Source organism: Pleurodeles waltl, chromosome 3_1, assembly GCF_031143425.1.
Source record: "Pleurodeles waltl isolate 20211129_DDA chromosome 3_1, aPleWal1.hap1.20221129, whole genome shotgun sequence".
Classification (NCBI taxonomy): domain Eukaryota; kingdom Metazoa; phylum Chordata; class Amphibia; order Caudata; family Salamandridae; genus Pleurodeles; species Pleurodeles waltl.
In genome coordinates, this window is record NC_090440.1 from 292,353,625 (window position 1) to 292,374,643 (window position 21,019).

At 49.8% G+C, this 21,019-nt stretch overlaps 1 protein-coding gene across 1 annotated transcript in view; it reads left to right on the top strand.

Annotated features, from left to right (window-relative positions):
• RSL24D1 (ribosomal L24 domain containing 1) overlaps positions 1–21,019 on the top strand; it is an 80,402-nt gene that overhangs the window by 33,916 nt on the left and 25,467 nt on the right. The window contains exons 3-4 of the mRNA XM_069222445.1: positions 4,324–4,396; positions 5,183–5,246. Coding sequence (XP_069078546.1) covers positions 4,324–4,396; positions 5,183–5,246 — 137 coding nt within the window. The remainder of the gene's footprint in view (positions 1–4,323; positions 4,397–5,182; positions 5,247–21,019) is intronic.

The window sequence follows — 21,019 nt, forward strand, 5'->3', positions numbered from 1 at the left end:
GGGGCAATTATGTAATATGTCATGTCTATTTATTATGAAATGTTGAGACACAGTAGGCTTGACTTTTTTTATTTTTTTATTGTGAAAACCATATTTTGAAGCCCGTAGACCTTTAAGTATGGCTTGTTATCACACTGTGGCTAGGTCTGTGGTTAAGAACTTTGTTACATGGAATCTTGGGCATTACCTTGGTAGACAGTGATAGGTTTCGTTGACCCCTCTGACATACCCTGGGGATAGCTTGAGAATCCTTGGTAGACCATCTTTGGAGGACTGTATACCTGTCCATTGTGAGAGATCTCGGGTCATCTAGGAGAACAGCGGTTTGGTATTGAGGTTACACGTGAGGCCCAGCAGGAGGGAAATGTGGATGCCCAAGTATTGGAAGTGGTGTTTGCGGTAGGGCATTCTATCTTGCCAATCTGGCACGCCCCTCTCTCCAGACAAAGGAACCAAGAGGGAGCTGATCCAATTGACAGAGAGGCAAGATGCCTGCCCGTATTGATGTAGAATATGAAAGAGTCAACGACCAGTATCTGCTGGTCTTAAGAGAAATAGTAGGATATCCTCTTCATAAAGGGCAATGCAATCAGCCCTGCTAAGCCCGCACCTGCGTCAACCCAGATAACCTGTGTGGTTGCACCGGATCCAGCCTGCCAGTGGTTCTATTACCAGGGCAAATAGCCTGGGTGATAGAGGACATCCCTACCAGGTACCCCTCTGAACTGGGGAGGGGGTCCAACAGCACCCCACTGACCCTGCCCTGTGCCCTAGAGTGAGATTAAAGTACTTGAGCATAAGCTAGAAAGAAGGGTCTGAATCCAAAGTTCAGGTACCCCCATGAAGAAACCCCAATCCAGAGAGTCAAAGGCTTTCTCAAAGTTGATGAGCATAAGCTTGGCCAGATCCATTATGCCGTGTCCGTGTGCAGACGCTGCCTGCACTCTACAAATGCAGTGACGCATACTGTTGTTGGGGATGAATCCACATTGGTCAGGATGAACAAGCTTTATGAGTACCATGAAGTCTATTCACTAAGATTTTGACGTACAATTTCAATTCAGAGTTGGTCATGGAGATGGGGAGGTAGGATGAGCATTTTTCGGGGTGGAGGGAGGTTACCCTCCTTGTGAAGAACTACAATAGTGGCCAAATCCAAATCAGGAGTGAAGCTCTTTGTGCACTTTCTCTTCGATCATGAATAGGGGCCCAAAAGTGTGTCTACGTTGTTTCTGGTAGTACTCCATGGGTAAGCCATCTGGGCCCAGAGTCTAGCCCTGATTTATAGCCTTGAAGGCCTCCTCCAGCTCCTTGGGTTCTGTAGGGCAGAATTTCTCTCTTTGGTCTAGGGCATGGGTACTCACAAACTTTTTCTCGGGGGCCAAAATATTGCAGTATGGTTTGCGGCCGAGGGCTGGACTGAAGTGACAGTGGGGGGGGGGGGACGGGGGGGCTTAGAGAGGGAACAACCACCCCGCCCCCTTTTTCAAACCATTGCTAAACAATGCTGCAGCACAGTTCTTACCCTTGCGGGGTCCAGTCTATCACACACAGCGCCATCTGCTCTCACCCCTACCCCAGTAACACACACACAGCGCGCACACACAGCGCCATCTGCTCTCACCCCTACCCCAGTAACACACACACAGCGCACACACACAGCCCCATCTGCTCTCACCCCTACCCCAGTAACACATACAGCACCATCTGCTCTCACCCCTACCCCAGTAACACACACACAGCGCGCACACACAGCGCCATCTGCTCTCACCCCTACCCAGTAACACATACAGCACCATCTGCTCTCACCCCTACCCCAGTAACACACACAGCGCACACACACAGCGCAATCTACTCTCACCCCTACCCCAGTAACACATACAGCGCCATCTGCTCTCACCCCTACCCCAGTAACACACACACAGCGCAATCTACTCTCACTCCTACCCCAGTAACACACACACTACATTAAAAACAAATAAATAAATAACCAAAGAGCCTTACCTGACTCAAAGCACTGTAAAGATGCCACAAATGTAGAACGGCAGGCAGGCAGGCAGGCGGGCAGCAGACTTGGAGCCAGTGACAGGAAGCAGATGACAAAGCCCCGTAAAAGTTAGCTGCAAGCGCTGACTTTTATGGGGCTTTGGCTTCCAGGATCCACGGAAACGCCATAAATAATGGCCGCCGTAGTTAGTGGAGGCCCTCCAACAATTTTTAGCTCCGTGCAGGTAGATTTGACGAAATGTCGATCTGTGAATGATCAGGTGGTAGCCATCAAATATATTGTGGTCAAGGCCCTCCATTTTCTTCGAGGCAGAGGACTTGGGTCTCCATGGTGGCTATCTCTTTGATCTTCTCTCATTCCTGGCCCCCTGATGAAGGATTCCGTAAACCTTCAGTTCTGCCCACAGGATTCCTGTGGAATTCACTGATTCTGCATTTAGTTTAAAGTATGTTTGTGTCTCCTGCCCCAGAAACAAAACTGTGCATTCTCTGTCTACCAGATGCCATGCGTTGCCACCAAAGTGGGTGTCTCCCATTCCTCTAGGGATCCTAGATGAAGCATCGCAGGGGAGTGGTCGGAGGTGCCCTGTGAGTGAATGTGTGCCACTGACATGTTGAGCCGATTGTTGGCTGGTAAGAACGGGTCTATACATGATCTGTAGAGGTATGCGTGTACTCTCTGGCAGAGGGGTTCCATGTTTGCCAGGCCCATTTAGCAAGTACTGTCTTTCTTATTTAATCTCCCACTTAAACCCAAACAATCCCAACGGGGTTACATGACCGTAAATAAAAACGTACCGGTGCCCACAGCCCTCCACTTAAACATGCGGCTGCTGCAATTAAATGTGCAGACTCTGAATACTGAGGCAGCATAATCCTGAAGCCATCTCGGGCAGTTTATTTAAAGCCACTCGTTGCACTGTGAGTTCACTCTTACATCTTTCTGCTTTCTCCAATTGTGACGCCTTTTCGTTTTTCTCTTCCTCCATCTTTCCCACATATGTCTTTTTATCGCAGTAAATGCTTGAGGCAGAAGTGGCAGTGAGATGTCATTTAGCAAACCCAGGCACTGCCCTCCTTCTCAATACAGTAGTTCATCCCGTTGACATTCCATGTCAAAATCTCAAACTTGTGTATGGTGCAGCAGGCGATGCCTCTGGAATGGCAGATCAGTGTGTGAACTAAGTGGGCAATATTGTACTCAAATTCATGCATGTTGAGAACGGAGAAGGCCAGAAGAGCCAAAACCAATCTCCCTCCAAGCCACCCCCACCCTACACTTCCGCCCCTGAAGCATTTCTCTCCACAAGGAAGAAAAGGCAGATAAAAACGTAAAAAAGAGAGCAACAAAGACTCTCCCTCAAGGCAGCTCAGCCTCCAGAGCCCCAACTCGTCAGATGTGAGTCCATCCTGGGGCTAGGCCGTTGAAAGTGTGATGTGGAGGCTGTGTCCTATCCATCAGGGACTCTTTCTCTTGGGAGAGAGGAGTCTCTAGCATCCTAACAGACCCGGAGGAGCCCCACATTTTCCTGGACCAATTCTGTCACCCTCGAGAGCCCCTGCACCTGCCTCTTCACTGGGAATGTGCTTGTGTGGGATCCGGTTTCGCACCCTGGTCCCTGTCCGTGGGGGGACTGATTTAATCCTGAGCAGATGTTGCTCTGTTAGCCATTCCCAGGCTGCTTTGGGTGTTTTTTTTTTTTTTTTTTTTCCTTCCTCTACCCCCCGGCAATCATGCTACAGTAAAAGGCAAATTATGTAGCATAAGTTGGCACATTTGGTGGCAGTATTGCGCGTTGTAACATTGGCCAACGTTTTCATCTTCATATCTGAGCAACATCTAAATACATCAAACAGCAACGGAAAAATAACCAGCTACCCCTTGCGACCGGCCTGCAGTTTTGCACAGTATTATCATTTTGATAAATTCCTTTTGGCTAGGTTTGCGCTATAGGAATACCTTTTACATAAGTGTAATTCGCAGGACCATGGACAGTATTAGTGTGATCCGTTTATCTCATGTATCCTGAAATGATGAAATTGCTTGCCCATAGTAGTCCTTATGTCATCTCCAAGGTGCATTGCATATCCATTCCAAATATCTCAATGACTCTTCGCTCCATTGTAATGGTATTTCTGTTTGGATTAGTGGCTGTCATTGCAGACAATTCTGTTTTTTCGGAAGACACCGCTCTCGCAGCCACTGCTTCCTTAATTGAAAGTGTGCTTAAAAAGATGTTCTTGTGCTCTTTGTGTGCTATCTGGTTAAGTTGTTCAATAGTGAACTGCTTTAATTTTTTATTTCCTTTTATGCAGGACAATTCCCTTGAGTTTGAGAAACGCAGAAATGAACCCGTAAAATACCAGAGAGAGTTGTGGAGCAAGTCCGGTAACTAGTTCTTTCTCTTACTTAAAAAACGTGAACATTTAGTTTTCAGTTTTCAGTTTTATGAATCGTATGGTGTTGGTTCTAATTTGTGTTTTGTAGCCATGTCGCTAGTAAAAATCTAATTTTGTGGGTATAATGCGAAGCATCCTGTTTTTCATTCGAAACGATTTGTGCAATCCAGATAAGTAAATTGTAAATGAGAAAATGCAGGTCTAAATCTACAGTGTACTAGGTATGCGAGACAAATTGATTTTGATCCACCAAGTTAGTATGGTGTAAGTTGTTGGCTTACTGCTTGTTTTTAATGGTTTTCTGATTTTTGAAATCTTGTCAGGGAAAAAGATTATAGATAGCAAGGACATCTCTTGCAGGCGCAAATCACTGTAAATGAACACACCGTTGCTAAAATGGCAATTGTGGCGTGAGGAACTTTTGGCCAAGGCGGAGAGTTCTTTGCTAACTTGCGTTGTTAATTTTCTGTCTGTATAGCAGTAAATTATATTTAGCATGGTTGAGATTCTAGTTTGTCGATAGTTTTGATCTGTCATTTAAATGATTAGTGATACTTCAATTTCAATTCAATAGTTTATTCGGTCCAAATTTGGGCCATTTAAAAGATTTAAAAATATATACATACGTACAGAAAGATAAAAACCATAAACCAGTACACAATAAAAGGAACAATAGTGATACTTGTTTATCTTGTTATAGAAGCATGGCATGGGTAAAATAAAATATATTAATCTAACCATAAAGCTTTTTTTTTGTTTTTTTTTTTTTGTTAAGTCGACGCAATGAAACGAGTGGAAGAGATTAAACAGAAGCGCCAGGCTCGGTTTATCATGAACAGGTGAGTTTGTGAGATTGTGATTGTATCAGTACTAAAGTTTTTATTAACTAACTGTAAAATATTTGTGAAATTTGGTATTAACGGAATGATCTTCAGCAGCAACATTTTGATGCCTCTCTGAAATGAAATACATTATTTTGTGACTTTATTCTGCCTGCTACTTCTTTACCCTTTTAATCACCTTTAAAGATATTTGTTTCTGTGTTCTAGTTTAATGTGAAATGCCCCATTGCCCAGGTGGCTAGGTCCGTACTACACACATCATAAATAAAATAATGATATTGGTTATTGGGATGGCATTATTCCCAGTAAGCTCCTTTGTGCATCAGACTTAACTTATATTTGCCAACAGTACTTAATTTTTAATTGTGGGGGTATAATAAAAATAAAAGACCTTCTCATATCTAACATATATTTGCATGAGCATGTATCTAGGTTGTTAAAAAATCAAGGCCTCAGTGATTTCCAAAATGGTAGACCTAATCATCCACAAATTACCATCAGTGCACTAAAATATGGTTCCGTTTTTTTGGAGGGCAGGTGGAGCATGTATATAAACCATTACCCTTTGTTAGTCTAAATAAATATTTATTTTGGCTTGTAGGGATCAGAGTGCTTTGGAATGTTTTGGACTGTTCTTGTTTTGTGAGTGACCTACTTTAGGATGGCTGGGCAGCACTCTACGTTGACCTGAGTATTTATCTCACTATCTATTGTGGGTGGATACATGAACTTTTTCACGACTGGTAGCCTAAATGCCATTGATATAGCCTACATTATTGGAAGGAGATCCATATGGTATTAGACTGATTTGTGTTACAAGATCTCACTTAAAGATCGACTATGGCGACAATGTGGATATGTTTCTAATCCAAAATCTTGAACACAGTGCTTTGCTATGCCACCTTAAATTATCAAGCTCGTGTTAACTGGATAGAAGTCTAGGAACCCAGCTAAGGACTGAGCTAGAGGATGTGTCCCTCAAAAGTACAGGTTCCATGCACTGCTGAGTTCTCGGCTTAGACTGCATTTTTGATGGTCAAGCCATGCTGCCTTTGACTACATTGGACTTGATGAAGAGTTCCAGAAAGTGCAGCTTAATGTTCGCTCAGGCCAGCCCTCCTTTTATCTACTTTACATGCCCCCATGAGATATTTCAAGTTTTTATCCCAGCCTCTTATCTGCAAAGATGCTAGCAGAGTTGTACTACGAGCATACTTGTTTACAGCAAGTATGCAGCAGCATTTTCCTTCAGCCTTTTTTTCCAGTGGTGTACTTCATTATTTGTGTGAGAAATTGAGTTGAATCACAAAAAAGTCCCTAAATTAACTACGAAAAGTCACTAAACTAGCTTGTGCTTAACCCTCTGGTAGCTTGGCACAAAAGCAGTCAGGCTTAAATTAGAGCAGTGTGTAAAGTATTTATGGAGCACTCAAACAGTAATAAAGTGAAAACACAACACAAGGAAAATCCCATACCAAATTAGAAAAAGATTAAAATGTAATGAATTATTATGTAGCAACAGAAAGAAGAGCCATAGGTAGGTAATTTTAAAGATCTAAGTAAGTATAGCGCCTAGAAGAACAAATCACCATTCATGGCAATCCAGGCCGACCACGATGGAGAACGGGCCGGATACAGGAACGAGGTGTGTCCCACTGAAAAAAGTTGCCTTCTAAAGTTCAGCGCAATGAGTTCAGTTTGTGGCGGAGTAGGCCACAAATAGCAGGGAGGGCATCATGGATGGTCCTAGCTGTAGCACAAAGAGCAGGCCGGGCATCACAGACTGTTGTTGCTTTAGTGTCTAAATCCTGCCGGGCGTAGTGGACGGTTGTTGCTGGAGCTTCGCATTGGCAGTCACTGAGGGCTGTTGATGCTGTAGCGCAAAATGCAGATCTCACCTTACTAGTTATTGCTGTAGTGCGAAGACTTGCGTTCACCGGAGCTTTGTGTTGCGGGTCGACACAGGTGGCAAGATCATGGCACAGTCGCAAAGAGCCCAAACCCTCAAACTTTCTCCCTTTCTTTTATGAGCTCAACTGATGCCCCACCAAGGGTTTCAGGCCTTGAGTAGCACTCCTCAGTGGATAAGGAACTCCCTCCAATAAAGGCCAGAAGGCTTGAGGCAGGTCTAGTTGCATGTCCAGTATAGCAGGTAAGCTGAGCAGTGGCAGGGAGGCCTCTGGAACTTGTGTCCCTGTAGCTCAAAACAGGTGGTCAGTCTGCCTACCCTTGGAGTCACTCATCTCTGAGATGAAGGATGTAGGTCCAGTCTTCCTTCTCAGAGAGGGCAGGCCTCAAGCAACAGGGCAGTCCTATTTCTGCAGGATCCACAGGGCCAGGAGTGTACTGAAGAGTAGGTCAGAGAGCTCCATTTTATACATGTGGAAGAAACTTCTGGTTTCCACCTGTATATGGAATTTCGGGCCATCCTGTCCTGGTCCCAGTCTGCCTGCAGGCACAATAAGCTAGTGTGAAGTCCTATGTGTGTGTGAGCTGAGTCAAGTCCCCCCCCAAGTCAAGTCAGCGTGGCCCATCTTGCCAACACCCAGCCCCCTCTATTGTGTGGCCGGATGGAAGTAATACGCCAAGACCAACTGTCAACTGCACCTAATCACAGGACCCCAGAAGAGGCTGCAAGCACCAAATGGTTTGGACAAGAAAATGCCAATTTGCTAAAAGTGACATTTTAAGAATTGCGACTTCAAATCTGACTTTACCATTAAGGAAGGTTTTTAAGTACAGTTGCTCAGACACCAATCGTGATACTCCATCCTGTGCCCACCCACCTAAAATGTATCACTTAATAAATGTAATAACGTAACCCAGTGTTATCTATGGGAGAAGTGGACCTTGTAATAGTGGAAAATGAATTTGAGAAAGTTTTTCTACATGGACTTGTAAAACTTAAAAGTACATGTCCAACTTTTAAAATACAATTTACTGTGTCCTATGGATTGTTTAGGGCCTACCCTTGGAGGTGACACATATTAAGGAAGGTTTAGGCCTGGCAAAAGGCTTGTTTTGTCCAGTCAAAATGGCAGCTTAAAATGGAACATACATGCTGTAAGGGCAGACCTGAGACAGGTTTCAAAAGGCTACTTAATTAGGTGGGTGGCACATAAATCTTTCAGGCCCACTAGTAGTATTTGATTTACAGGCCCAGGGTGCATATAGTACCACTTTACTAGGGACTTATAAGTAAAGTAAATGTTCCAGTTGGGTGTAGGCCAATTTTACCATGTTTAAAGGAGAGAGTAGTTGCACTGGTTAGCAGTGGTGAAGTGCAGAGTCCTAAGGCCAACAAAAACAAATTCAGCAAAATAGGATGGTTGAAGGCAAAACGTTTGTGGGAGACCCTCGAGAATGCCAGGTCCCAACTATTTGTATAGTTAATTTTCCCTATTCTTTATTTTATTTTTGTCACTCATTAAATCAGTACATGTTTCTAACATGTTTCTATGCATGCAGTTATAATTTCTTCTTGCATTTTTTCTTTTTTAATTTTTTTTTTTATTTTTTTTTTTTATAAAGAACTTTTATTGATTGTTGCAATAGAAAGAAAACCATGATACAAACATCAAAACACGATGCCAACGGGCACCCAACATTGGTCGAACCTGTGATCCCAGACAGCACTAATATTAGAGATGACATGTTGTTCAGGTGCCTATTGCGGTCTCCCATTTCCCCCATATCCTATTGTATTTATCCGGACATCCTCTAGCCTCATATACAAGTTTTTCACTCTGTGCGCACCAATCCACTCCCCGTCTCCATTTAGCCAGTGATGGGGCACTCTTGGCCTTCCAGTTTGCCACTATATCCCTCTTAGCCACTAAGCACGCCACCCCAAGGAAGATTCGGTCTCCTTAGTTCGGTGTCACCCATGATCCCAAGAAGGAGGGGCAAAGGCTCTCTTTCTATATTCTCCTGCAACACCTCGGAAACCTCCCCCAAGACAGCTCCCCAATAGACTACCATGGGCGGGCAGGTCCATACCATGTGAAAGAAGTCGGCTGTGGGATTTCTGCAGCGGGGGCACTCCGCAGTGGGGCGGAGGCCCGCTCTGTGTAGTTTGTCGGGTGTGAGGTATGCTGTGTGCAAAAAATAAGTTTGTATCAGTCTAAGACGGGTAGCAATCGCCAGGGCACGCGGGGCCATTAGCGCCTCACTCCATTCCACCTCTTCCATGGGGCCCACCCACCCCTCCCATCTCTGGCGAAGCACCCCCAGGGAACCCGAGGTGCCGGAGACCAGGGTGCGATATATCTGGGAAACACCTCCCTTGCCCAAGCTCCCCATCAATGCCTTGGCCTCCATGGGGCTGCACTCGGGTATGGTTTCTCCCACTCGGATATGTACTGATAAGGCATGTCGGAGCTGGAGGTATCTGTGGAACTGTGTCTTATTTAATGAAAAGTTTTTCTGGAGATTTTCGAAGGATTGTATGTGTGACCCATTCCAGACATCGCCTAGTGTGGAGATGCCAATGTTATCCCAATTCTGAAACCCCTCCAGGCCCGCCACCTCCACCAATTGCCTCCCCTGCCACAATGGGGTCTGTTGGGTAAGACGGCCCCACCACCCTGTCGATTTTTGAGCCGTCCGCCATCCCTGCAGAACCACCTTGGTCACGTCCGGGATGTCTCGAGAGATCGGACCTCCATAAAGGGTGTCCCAAATCCGTGGGTATCCCATCGTTTGGAGCTCCAGTCGGTATGCCGGATCTGTCCACCCACCCCCCATCCAGTCATTAATTACAAGTATTTGTGACGCGAGGTGGTAGTAATGGATATTAGACATGCCCAAACCTCCATCATACACATCTCTCTGGCAGGTTTTGAGTGCTAACCGTGAGCGGGCTCCGCTCCATATAAATTGGCGTGCCAATGAGTCCATTTCCCCAAACCATTTCCTAGGAATTGGATGGGGAAAATTTTGCAGGAGATAGAGGAGCCTAGGGAGGATCATCATCTTGTAGAGCGCTATTTTACCAAGCAGGTTAAGAGGGAGTGTCCTCCAGTGTAGGAGATCGCTTCTAATTTTCCTGGTTAACGGTGTAACATTAAGTTCCCATGTCAACTCAGGGAGAAGTGAAATAAATATTCCCAGGTATTTAAAGCTGTTTCTTCGGACTGGAATATTCCGCTGCCAGTCCACACAGTCTCCGGAGCGGTGTAGGGGGACCAACAGGGACTTGGCGGGATTCAGGATCAACCCCGAGGCTTCTGCGAAAAGGCTCAGGATCTCTAGCACGCGGGGGCCACTTTTAGCCGGGTTGGAGAGATATAGGAGGACATCATCTGCGTATAGCGCCACACGGTCCTCTGCGCAAGCGGGCCAGGACCAGCCTTCGATCAGGGGATCTCCTCGCAGCAGTATCGCAAGAGGCTCTATCATTAATGCGAAGAGCAATGGGGATAGCGGGCAACCCTGCCGGGTTCCGCGGCCAATAGGGAACAGGTCGGAGACCACTCCATTCCCTTGGACTCGAGCTGTCGGTTTGGAATACAGGAGTCTCACTAGGCCTCGGAATTTGGGGCCGAGTCCATTTTTCTGCAGGACCAATTCAAGGTAGGACCAATCCACTGTATCAAAGGCTTTTTCAAAGTCCAGTAAGAGTAATGCCAAGGGTGTGTGTGACAGAGTCCTGCGATGTGCCAGAGCCATATGCAGCCGCCTAATGCAGTGCCTGGTGCTACGAGTGGGCATAAAGCCACATTGATCAGGGTGCACTAGTGTGGGCATTATCTCTTTCAATCTAGAGGCCAGGGTCAAGGAAAGCACTTTGATCTCAATATTCAGAAGTGAGATGGGTCGGTATGCCGAACAATGCCGCGATGGGGGTTGGGTTTTTGGTATCACAACTATCGTAGCTTGGTCAATCTCGGTGGGGAATCTGCCTAGTTTCTCGGCTTCTCCATACATATTGAGTAAGTGGGGACCCAATATATCACTGCATTTGTTATATAGCTCTGCCGGGAGTCCGTCAGGGCCTGGAGTTTTGCCTGATGCCAAGCCGGAAATTGCACTGGTGATCTCTGCGAGGCTAATAGTTTCATCCAGTCTATCTCTTGCCTCCAGGGAGATACTGGGGAGAGTGACGTCATTCAAAAGAGGGGTCTCTTTCTCAATGGCAGGGCGGGGGTGCATTGCATAGAGGCGGGCATAGTACGAGGCAAAGCTTTGTGCAATTTCAGCAGGTGTCCTGGAGAGGGAGCCCGAGGGTTCCAAAATCTCAGGTATAACCCTGCCGGCCAGAGGGCGAGCCGCCAGCCAGTGCAGGAGCTTCCCATTTTTATCCCCCCAGCCATATATACGGGCTACCGAAGCTCTCCACATGCACCTAGCCGAGTCTAGCATTATGTGTTTAATTTCTTCTCTGACCATAGTCAGCTGCCTCAGGGCAGTGGCAGACGAAGAGGTCGTTTGTTGGCGTTCCAGTCTCAGGGCCCTAGCCTCCAGGTCAGAGATCTGGGAGTTCCTGTCTCGCTCGCGGGAGTGGAGAAGGTGCTTGGCATGCCCTCTAAGGGTAGCCTTACAGGCGGCCCATAATGTTCCCGGGGACCGGACCGACCCCAGATTCAGATCAAAATATTGGGTTAGTTGATTTCTGATCTCCTGGGTGTAGTCTTTGTCTTGTAAGTACCATGCGTTTAGGCGCCATACCGGGCGTCTGGAGGGATCTGCTCCACCTAGGCGGACCCGCACCGGTGCGTGGTCTGAAACTCCCCGGGGAAGTATCTCTGTCCCTGTGACGCTTGAGAGGTCCAGAGCGGACATGAATACCAGATCTATTCTGGATTGCGTCCGGTGGGCGGCCGACGTGTGGGTGTACCGACGATCCCTAGGGTGCCAGGTTCTCCATACCTCGCAAAGGCCAAGGCTCTCGGTCCAACCAGTCAGAGCCGAAGCCCTGGCTAATCTACTGGCCGTGATCTCGCCGGATACATCCAAATCGGGATCAAGAACCGCGTTGAAGTCCCCTCCCAACAGGGTGGTCCCCTGGGGCAGTCCCACAACCACTCGGCGGAGCGAGTGCAAGAAGGCATCAAGTCTAGTCAGGGGGGGGCATACGCAGATATAAAGTTTATCGGTGTTCCATGAAGAGTCCCCGTGGCCACAACAAATCTGCCCTGTGGGTCGACCTGCGTGGCTGTGATCACCACAGGCAGAGAGCGATGAAGCAAAATGGCTACCCCTCTAGAGCCCCTGGAGAAGCCCGCGTGGTATACTCTGTCATATCCTCCCCGCATGAGCATGGGGCACCTAGTCCCAAGGAGGTGAGTTTCCTGCAAGAGGACCACTGAGGGGGAGTACCTGCGGAGAGTGTTAAATACGGCTGACCTCTTGATCTTGTCCAACAGGCCATTTACGTTCCAGGAAAGGACCTGGGTTAATGAGTGCCAGGCATGAGTTGCGTAGGTGTTACATAGGGCTGAGTGTCAGGCTGTGGACCCAGGGGCGACCATTCCAAACATAACAATGAAATAATAAGAGACCTAACCAACTTATTCCTATTCCTATCTAAACTAACTTCAAAAACTCCACCCCCCAACAACCCCCCTCCCCATACTCCCACCCCGGAAGCATCTGTCGCCCAAATACCCAACCAAAACCAGACAGCCAGCAGGACTGGACCCCTCCATATAGTCGGATCAATTACAATTAGTGAAAGCCTGCCAAGTCTCGGGTGTCATATATTAGAGAGGCTTGGCGCCTTCTATAGTGACCCTTGTAAGGTCTGCATAGGTAAGTCTGACATCCCAAGTCTTTTGGACTCCCATCAGTGGGTGTCAAATGCGTCATATTAACCGAGGGCCGGGGATTGGCTCAAGTTGTTGTCATCTATTGATTGGTTTGGGGTCTGAGGCCCCGAGGGTTCCGCGGGTTCCCTCTCTGTTTGTGAGCCAAAGTCTCGGATTTCCTCATTATTTTCCAAGGTGTTTGTGTCTTTCGGTCTCCCTCTCCGGGATCTGGTGCGCCTCCGGCTCCTCCGGGGACCTCCCGGGGCGAGGGGACCAACCAGAGGGGCCCTCTCAGAGTGTCCCGAAGGCCCCCCTCGGGCTCCGACGCCCTCCTCCGTCAGCCAGTCCCAAGCCTCTTCAGGTGTTTCAAAAAAAATGCGCTCGCCCGGCCAGGAGGACCTTGAGCCGCGCGGGGAAGAGGAGCATGTATGAAAGCTGCTTAACGTGTTCGTACGACCGGCGGCGGGTCTGGACCTCACGGGTATAGTCTGGGAAAATTAGGATTTTATGGTTCTCCCATTGAAGATCTTCCAACCTCCTAGCCTCTTTAAGGATATTGTCTCTATCTTTGAAGTTGAAGAAGCGCGCAATCATTGGACGTTTTGGGCCGCCTGGAGGGGGGCGAGGAGCCAATGCCCTGTGTGCTCTTTCGATCGCGAACCAGGGCGAAAGGGACTGCTCTGGCATCCAGGTTTTAATCCACTTCTCTAGCAACTCGGATGCACCACCATCTTCTATGCCCTCTGGGAGTCCGATGAAACGCAGGTTATTGCATCTTGACCGGTTTTCTGCATCTTCCGCACGGCGGTGAAGCTCGCCGGTTCGGGTCTGCAGCTGGGCCACTTTACTTCTGAGGTCGGCTAGGTCGTTTTCAGTCTGGGAGACTCTAGTTTCAACCTCAGTGATCCGGTTCACTGCGTTTCTGAGGTCCTGTCGGACAAGACCCACGTCTTCTCGCACTTCCCCGATCTTAGTCTCTACCGCAGACTGTGATGATTGAATGGCTTGAAGGATGGCACTCACTCCGTCTGGTGCGGGGCCTCCGCTGGCTGTGTCTCCCTCACCTCGCTGGCCCGCCGGCGTCGTGAACTGGTCAATCTTTTGCTGGGAGGGTGGGGGTTGTTTGTTCGCCTTGTCTCTCCCCATCACAATATCGGAAACAGGAGTCCGGTAGCTCACTTCTTGCGGTCTTTCAAGTCCAGCCTAGGTCCCCTGCGCGTTTGTAGTTACCACAGTTATAAAGAGGGCGTGGGGAGAGGTGTTCAGGCCCAAGTTGTGGTCTTCTCCACCTTTGGCATGCGGTGACTCCACGATGGGTCCGGCTCCATCCCGGCCCAGCCGCTAACCGCCATTAGGTATTAAATGGTAAGGGGGGGTAGGGCATCCTCTCCCCTAACTCCTCTCCCCTCCCCCACCCTGTTGTCACTTCGTGCCGTTACCTTCAGTAGGGCCTCGACCGGCCCCAGGGCTGATCACGCTGCACCCGCGACGCCATGAAGTCACTCAAGGCCTATGCCCTTCGTTGGGCCGGATCACGGTGTGTTTCCCGGCGCGGCAGCGGTCCGCGGTGGGCCCGTTCAGAACGGGAACCCGGAGAGGGTGGCCCCAAGTCTTTCCGTTCAATTTTGGTTATTCGGACGTGTCAGTATCCTCAGAGAGGCCTCGTCCCATCCCGGTCTCTCCGCCACATTCCGCGGACCCTCAGCACACCTCTGTCATCACTCACAACACCAGGAAGTCCGTCTCCGCAAACGCCCCTCCGCCGCTCCAGCCCCGGCCCGCGGGGTCTCCCCTGGGTGCAGCGCAGCCTCTCAGCTCTCCTCGGCTGATGTCCTCGAGCCGGCGCACGGCCGCAGCGCCACCCACACAGCGCTCTCTCCCCCTAGATGCAGCAGCACTGCTCCTGCATGCCGCGGGGACCACGTTTGGAGCGCAGCCTCAGCTCCCTCCAGGGTTCTTTCCTCACCCCGCCACACCTCCGTTCCAGCTCGGCCGCATCGGGAGGGATCGTGGGTCCGGCCCCGACTCGGCCGCGGAAATCAGCCCCGGCCGCCATTTTGTTTCCAGGGACGGATCGGGCGCGGCTCGGGAACGGGGCCGCTTTCATGAAGTTACTCGCCGCCGGAGATTCCCAGGGGTCCAGGGGTCGCAAGGATCGTCAAGACGACATCCTCAACTCGGTCAGGCCACTCTAACTACGGGCGGATGACGGAGGGGTCCAGAGCACTCTCAGAGTGCGACCGCCATCTTGACGCCCGAAGCCACGCCCCTGCATTTTTTGTCTTTTACTGTGGTTTTCCAGTGTTCTTTTCATTTCCTCCACCTTGTTCTGACTCCATGCACCTTTTCATTTGGTATAGTGTTAGCCAACAGTTATTGATTTCACAAAAAAAATAATATATATATGACTTCATAGGGAATATCAGACTTTACAAAGCAGGGCTTTACCCATGATGCCTTCACTGTGCCAGCATGTATTGTATTTCGATGCTGGCCTTTACACTGCATACCATTTCTGTGCAATGCAGATGTATTGTCTGATATATACATAATTTTGGTTCTAGTTAAGACAGTTTTTTTCCGTAGATGAGGCTTTGTTTTGCCAATAACCTTGGTGCCGTTTGACAAATCTTCGCAACATTTTCAGACTAATGCAACACTTACTTTCGCTAGTGTCTTGAAAGTTTTAGGGTGATCAGTCAAGAGGGGCTGAGGGGAAATAAAAAGGGGGGCCCAAACACTTTTCCCTCCCTTTCTGTGTTCGTAGGGATTTTGCGTTCTTTAGACATGGCTACAGCCCAAACTGCTGAATGAAATTGCACCAAATTTGGCAGGAAACTAGATCTGGGTCAGCAGGTTGTGCTTTTTGTGATTTGGTGTAAATCAGTTTGGCAGATTCAGAGTAATTTAAGGTTAAACAAAAAATATAGGTACATAGGGTTGATTGGCGGATCTGGGGGGAAAAGCAAGACACAGTTTTGCTGGCTGCAACTTGACAAAAGTTGCGGCCTCCATTTTGTTTGTCGCATCAGCAGGGGGGTGGGAAAAATCAGTGCAAAACCGCTTACAGGGGTAGGACACACAGAGAGGTCCCTTAGGGGACCCCTCATGGGCAAAAGTGTCCAGTTTTTTTTTCTCATCTGGTCCACGGATCCTCCGCAGGGGCTCAGTGAGGCCCCCTGTGTAAGATCCGTGGTGGACCCGCGGATCCAGAGAGAAATTGCAAAAAAAAAAAAAAAAACACCCACCTCATCCTTGGTTTGTGTGCATGCGGGAGGGTTGGCCACAGGGCCTTGCCCTGCGTCCTACACCTGCATTGCATGGCCAAAGACTGAGGGCAGCGCTGGTTATATTAAGACGCGTGTGTAAAAAACAAAAAAAAACTGGAAAAAAAAACCATAGAATTTCACAGAAAAAATCCAAGGTTACAGGGGTGTTATAGTTAAGCTGACATTTTACCTGTACAAAACCATAGAAATTCTGTGGGTATCCACGGATCTGAAGCCAGCAAAGGGGGGGGTGGGGGGGGTTGTTAATTGTTGGAGGAATCTCACCCATTATACCCATTATACTCATGCCCTTGGCCATGCACAGCGTGGGTTTGGGTGCATGTGGGGAGTTGGCTGCTGGGCCTGGACACATCAGATGTGCACAGCCAAAGGCTGTGTGTGGCAGTGGTTGTATTAACATACAGTATTTTTATATTACTTTGCATTAAAAAAAACATAGAAATTCACACAAAAAAAAACTAAGTTCTGATGGATACAACTACCTGTGGATTCCTCACCTAATGAATACTCCCATGGCGCCAGCATTCGACGGAAATCTTCTTACTAGTCTCTGCACGTCGACGAGGACGTCACTCTTGCCCACGCGACGCCGTCTGACGTCATACAGGCAATAAGAGGTCCTCGCCGACGTGCCGATGACAGTTCCCTTTTTTCCGTGCATTCGAAACGGTTATCTTCGAGGGAGCTACTGTTACCTTCGTGGTTACAGTGTATTGTCTGCTGCGTAGTCTTCTCTGTGGTAATAATGTCTCAGAGGAAGTCGGGTTTCAAGCCCTGTCGAGAGTGTGGGGGCAAGATGTCAGTTACAGATCCTCACTCCAACTGTCTATGGTGTTTGAGCTCCGACCACGACGTCTCGACTTGCGATTCATGTCAACACATGAATCCGAAGGCCCTCAAAGAGCGTGAGGCCAAGTTATTCATGGCAAAGTCAAAGAAGAAGGAGAAACATAAGAAGTCTTCTTCGCCAAGGTCTCACCGGCGTCATCGAGATTCCCGGCGCCGTAGAGACTCACGACGTCATTCCAGCAAGGAGTCTCGTTCGAGGTCACCTTCGGCTCGGCGTCGGAAGACTTGGGAGGTCAGCCCCACGGTCACGCCGCATCCTTCGACGCCGTTGCCCTCTCCGGCGTCACCGACTTCGCCTGGTCAGGCGTCGGTGATTGAGGTGGTGCAGCCTCTTGTGTTTTCTCCGGCGTCGCAGACGTCGAGGCCGGCGTCGGGGTCGCCCTCGATCCAGGCACCCCAGTATCCGGCTTTTCCCACTCCTGGAGCCGATAGTACCGCGTTTCTTAATGCGATGTATACCATCTTTCAGCAGATGGCTCCAGGAGCTGCTCCGGCTGGTCCTTCGGGGCCCTTGGCCTTTTCCTTGGGTGATCCTGCGCCTCTTCGGCCGGCACCCTTTATTCCCTTTCTCCCTTTCGGTAATGTGGGCTCGGCGCCGGTACCGGCGTCGGTGGCCGCTCCGGTGGCTCCGGATGTTTCGGCCCCGGAAGTTGTCCTTCCGTCGAAGTCAGGATTTTGCCCTGTGACTCCGGTTGGTCCATCGGCTCCAAGACCTCGTCCTCCGGCTCCTGCCTCGGCGCCGAAGCTGCCTGTGGCGCCGGACGCGGCGTCGGATGCTTCTGGCGATCGGCGCCGTTCCTCGATGTCGGCGGAGGCCATGTCGACTCCGCGTATCGAGGAGAGACTTCATTCGAGGAGGCGTGCTCTTCGTCTTTTAGAAGAGCAGGAGTACCAGCGAGTCCTAGAGGAGGGAGAGATTGAGGACTCTGGAGACGGACTGCATGGTCTGGATACAGCCAGTGGACTGGACACTTCCCCTGAGTGGGACCTTTCATCTCCAGGGGAATATACGGAGGAGGCTGCTTCCTTTCATGCTGTGGTGAGGAAGGCAGCGAGCTTTTTGGACCTGCCTTTGCCGGTGGCAGAGGCGAAGCAGAATTTGCTGACAGAGGTATTGCATCCGGCCTCTGCTGCAGCTGAGCCTCTCTTGCCTTTTAATGAGGCTTTGCTGGATCCGGTGTTGGTGTGGAAGAAGCCGGTATCTTCCTCGGCCGTTCATAGGGCTGTGGCCAGGAGGTATCGAGCTGCACCATCTGACCCTGCCTTTCTCTCTAGACACCCTACGCCGGAGAGCTTGGTGGTGCAAGCCTCCTGTTCCTCAAAGTCAGCGCCTGGTTCCTTCCCGACGGTGCCTGGAGACAGAGACTCCAAGAAACTGGATGCGCAGTCCAAGAAAATATTTTCGTCATGCAGTTTGGCGTTGAAGGCCACCAACGCAACGTGCATTCTGGGGAGGTACATCCATGCTCTGATGGATGATATTTCGTCCACATTTACGGAACTTCCCCAGGGTCTCTTGGATGTGGTCTCGGACGCCCAGGCTGCCGCGACCCAGATTATCCAGTCTGGGCTGGACACGACCGACTCGGTGGCCAGGGCAATGGGCACGGCTGTGGTGGCAAGAAGGCAGGCCTGGCTCCGAAACTCAGGGTTCTCGGCGGATGTGCAGTCGACCCTGCTGGACCTTCCGTTTGATGGGGACAGACTGTTTGGAGCCAAGGCGGATTCGGCCTTGGAACGATTTAAGGAGAGCAGAGCCACAGCCAAATCGTTAGGACTGCAAGCTCCTTCTTCCTCTGCCTCTTCTAGATTTTTCAGGAGGTTTCGGGGATTTGGGTGTGGCTCTTATTCCTCTTCCTTTCGGGGGAGGTTCCAGCAACCCGCCTCTTCCCTCCCCTATAGGTCATTTAGAGGGAGGGAGGGGGAGGGGTGGGGTCCGTACCAGAGGAGCCTCTCAACAGCACTCTGCCTCTTCCTCGTCCTCTGGAGGGGTGCAGCAGGGGAAGCAGCCTTAGGCTTCCGCCGTTTCCCACTCACTCCTCTCCTGTAGGGGGAAGATTACAGCATTTTCTCCACAAGTGGAAGTCTATCACAACGGACACTTGGGTTCTCGGCATTGTGGGAAAAGGCTACGCCCTTCCTTTTCGGGAGTTCCCGCCCCTCATCCCGCCCCGCCCATCTTATTGTTCAGAAGAACACCTCCTGTTGCTAGAACAGGGGGTTCAAGTCCTCCTTTCAAAGGGCGCGGTAGAGTTGGTCCCAGAGCAGGAAAAGGGTCGAGGTTGTTACTCAAGATACTTCCTGATTCCCAAAAAGGATGGTCAGTTGAGACCAATCCTGGATCTGAGGATCTTGAATTGGTTCCTCAAACAGGAAAAGTTCAAGATGCTGACCCTAGCACAGGTGCTTTTGGCGTTGAACAAGGAAGACTGGATGGTGTCTGTCGACTTGCAGGATGCTTACTTTCATATCCCGATACTCAAGTCGCACAGGAAGTATCTCCGGTTTGTGGTAGGGTCGCGGCACTATCAGTTTGCGGTCCTCCCGTTTGGTCTTACTTCAGCACCTCGAGTCTTCACAAAGGTGATGTCAGTGGTTGCGGCGGAGCTCAGAAGGAAGGGGATAGCAGTATTCCCTTACTTGGACGACTGGTTGATCAAAGCCAAGTCCCCGGAGCTTGTGTCGCATCATCTGCAGTCAACAACCCAGTTGTTGTTCGACCTGGGCTTTTCGGTGAATGTGCCCAAATCTCACCTGGAGCCCTCTCAGCGCCTCCTGTTCATAGGGGCAGTACTGGATACAACATTGAGTCAAGCCTTTCCTCCGCCTCAGCGGATTCAAGACATTCAGGAATTGGTTCCAATGTTTCGAAATGGAGCGGTAGTTCCAGTCCTCAAGGTCCTTCGTCTGCTCGGTCTGTTCGCCTCCTGCATTCTGTTGGTCACGCATGCTCGCTGGCACATGAGGGCTCTTCAGTGGTGCCTCCGAAGGCAGTGGTCTCAACACAAGGGAGATTTAGAAGGCACTGTCAAGATCTCCAGAGATGCTGCTGTGGAATTGAAGTGGTGGATTGCGGGCAACAATCTTTCACAGGGAAAGCCGTTCGCGCAGTCGCCACCAGTGGCCACAGTCATAACGGATGCTTCCACTCTAGGGTGGTGAGCTCATCTGGGGGATCTGGAGATCAAAGGTCTTTGGTCTCCAGAGGAACAGATGTTTCACATCAATCTGTTAGAGTTACGGGCTGTACGTCTGGCTCTCAAGGCCTTCCTCCCTTCCCTTCGTGGTCAGTCGGTACAGGTCCTAACGGACAATACTACCACGATGTGGTACATAAACAAACAGGGAGGAGTAGGGTCGTACCTTCTCTGCAGAGAAGCTCTTCGGCTATGGTCCTGGGCAAAGGACCATCAGATTTGCTTGGTGGCAAATCATCTGGCCGGGGTCTTGAATGTACGTGCGGACAGTCTCAGTCGCCATTTCTCGGCAGACCACGAGTGGCGTCTCAATCCAGATCAAGTCTGTTTAATCTTCCAGATGTGGGGGTTGCCTCGGATAGATCTGTTTGCCACTCGGGAGAACGCGCATTGCCCGTTATTCTGCAGCCTCCAGTATCCGATGCAGGGAGCATTGGGGGACGTGTTTCGGATAACCTGGTGCGACCAGTTGCTTTACGCGTTTCCCCCCATACCCTTGATTCCTCGAGTATTGAGGAAAATTCGCCAAGACCGGGCCCAAGTCATCTTAATAGCTCCGGATTGGCCAAGGAGGGTATGGTACTCCGACCTTCTCCAACTCTCACTGTGCCCTCCGCTCCGTCTCCCTCTCAGGGCAGACCTCTCGCAGTCGCAGGGGCAGGTTCTACACCCCAACCTCCAGAGTC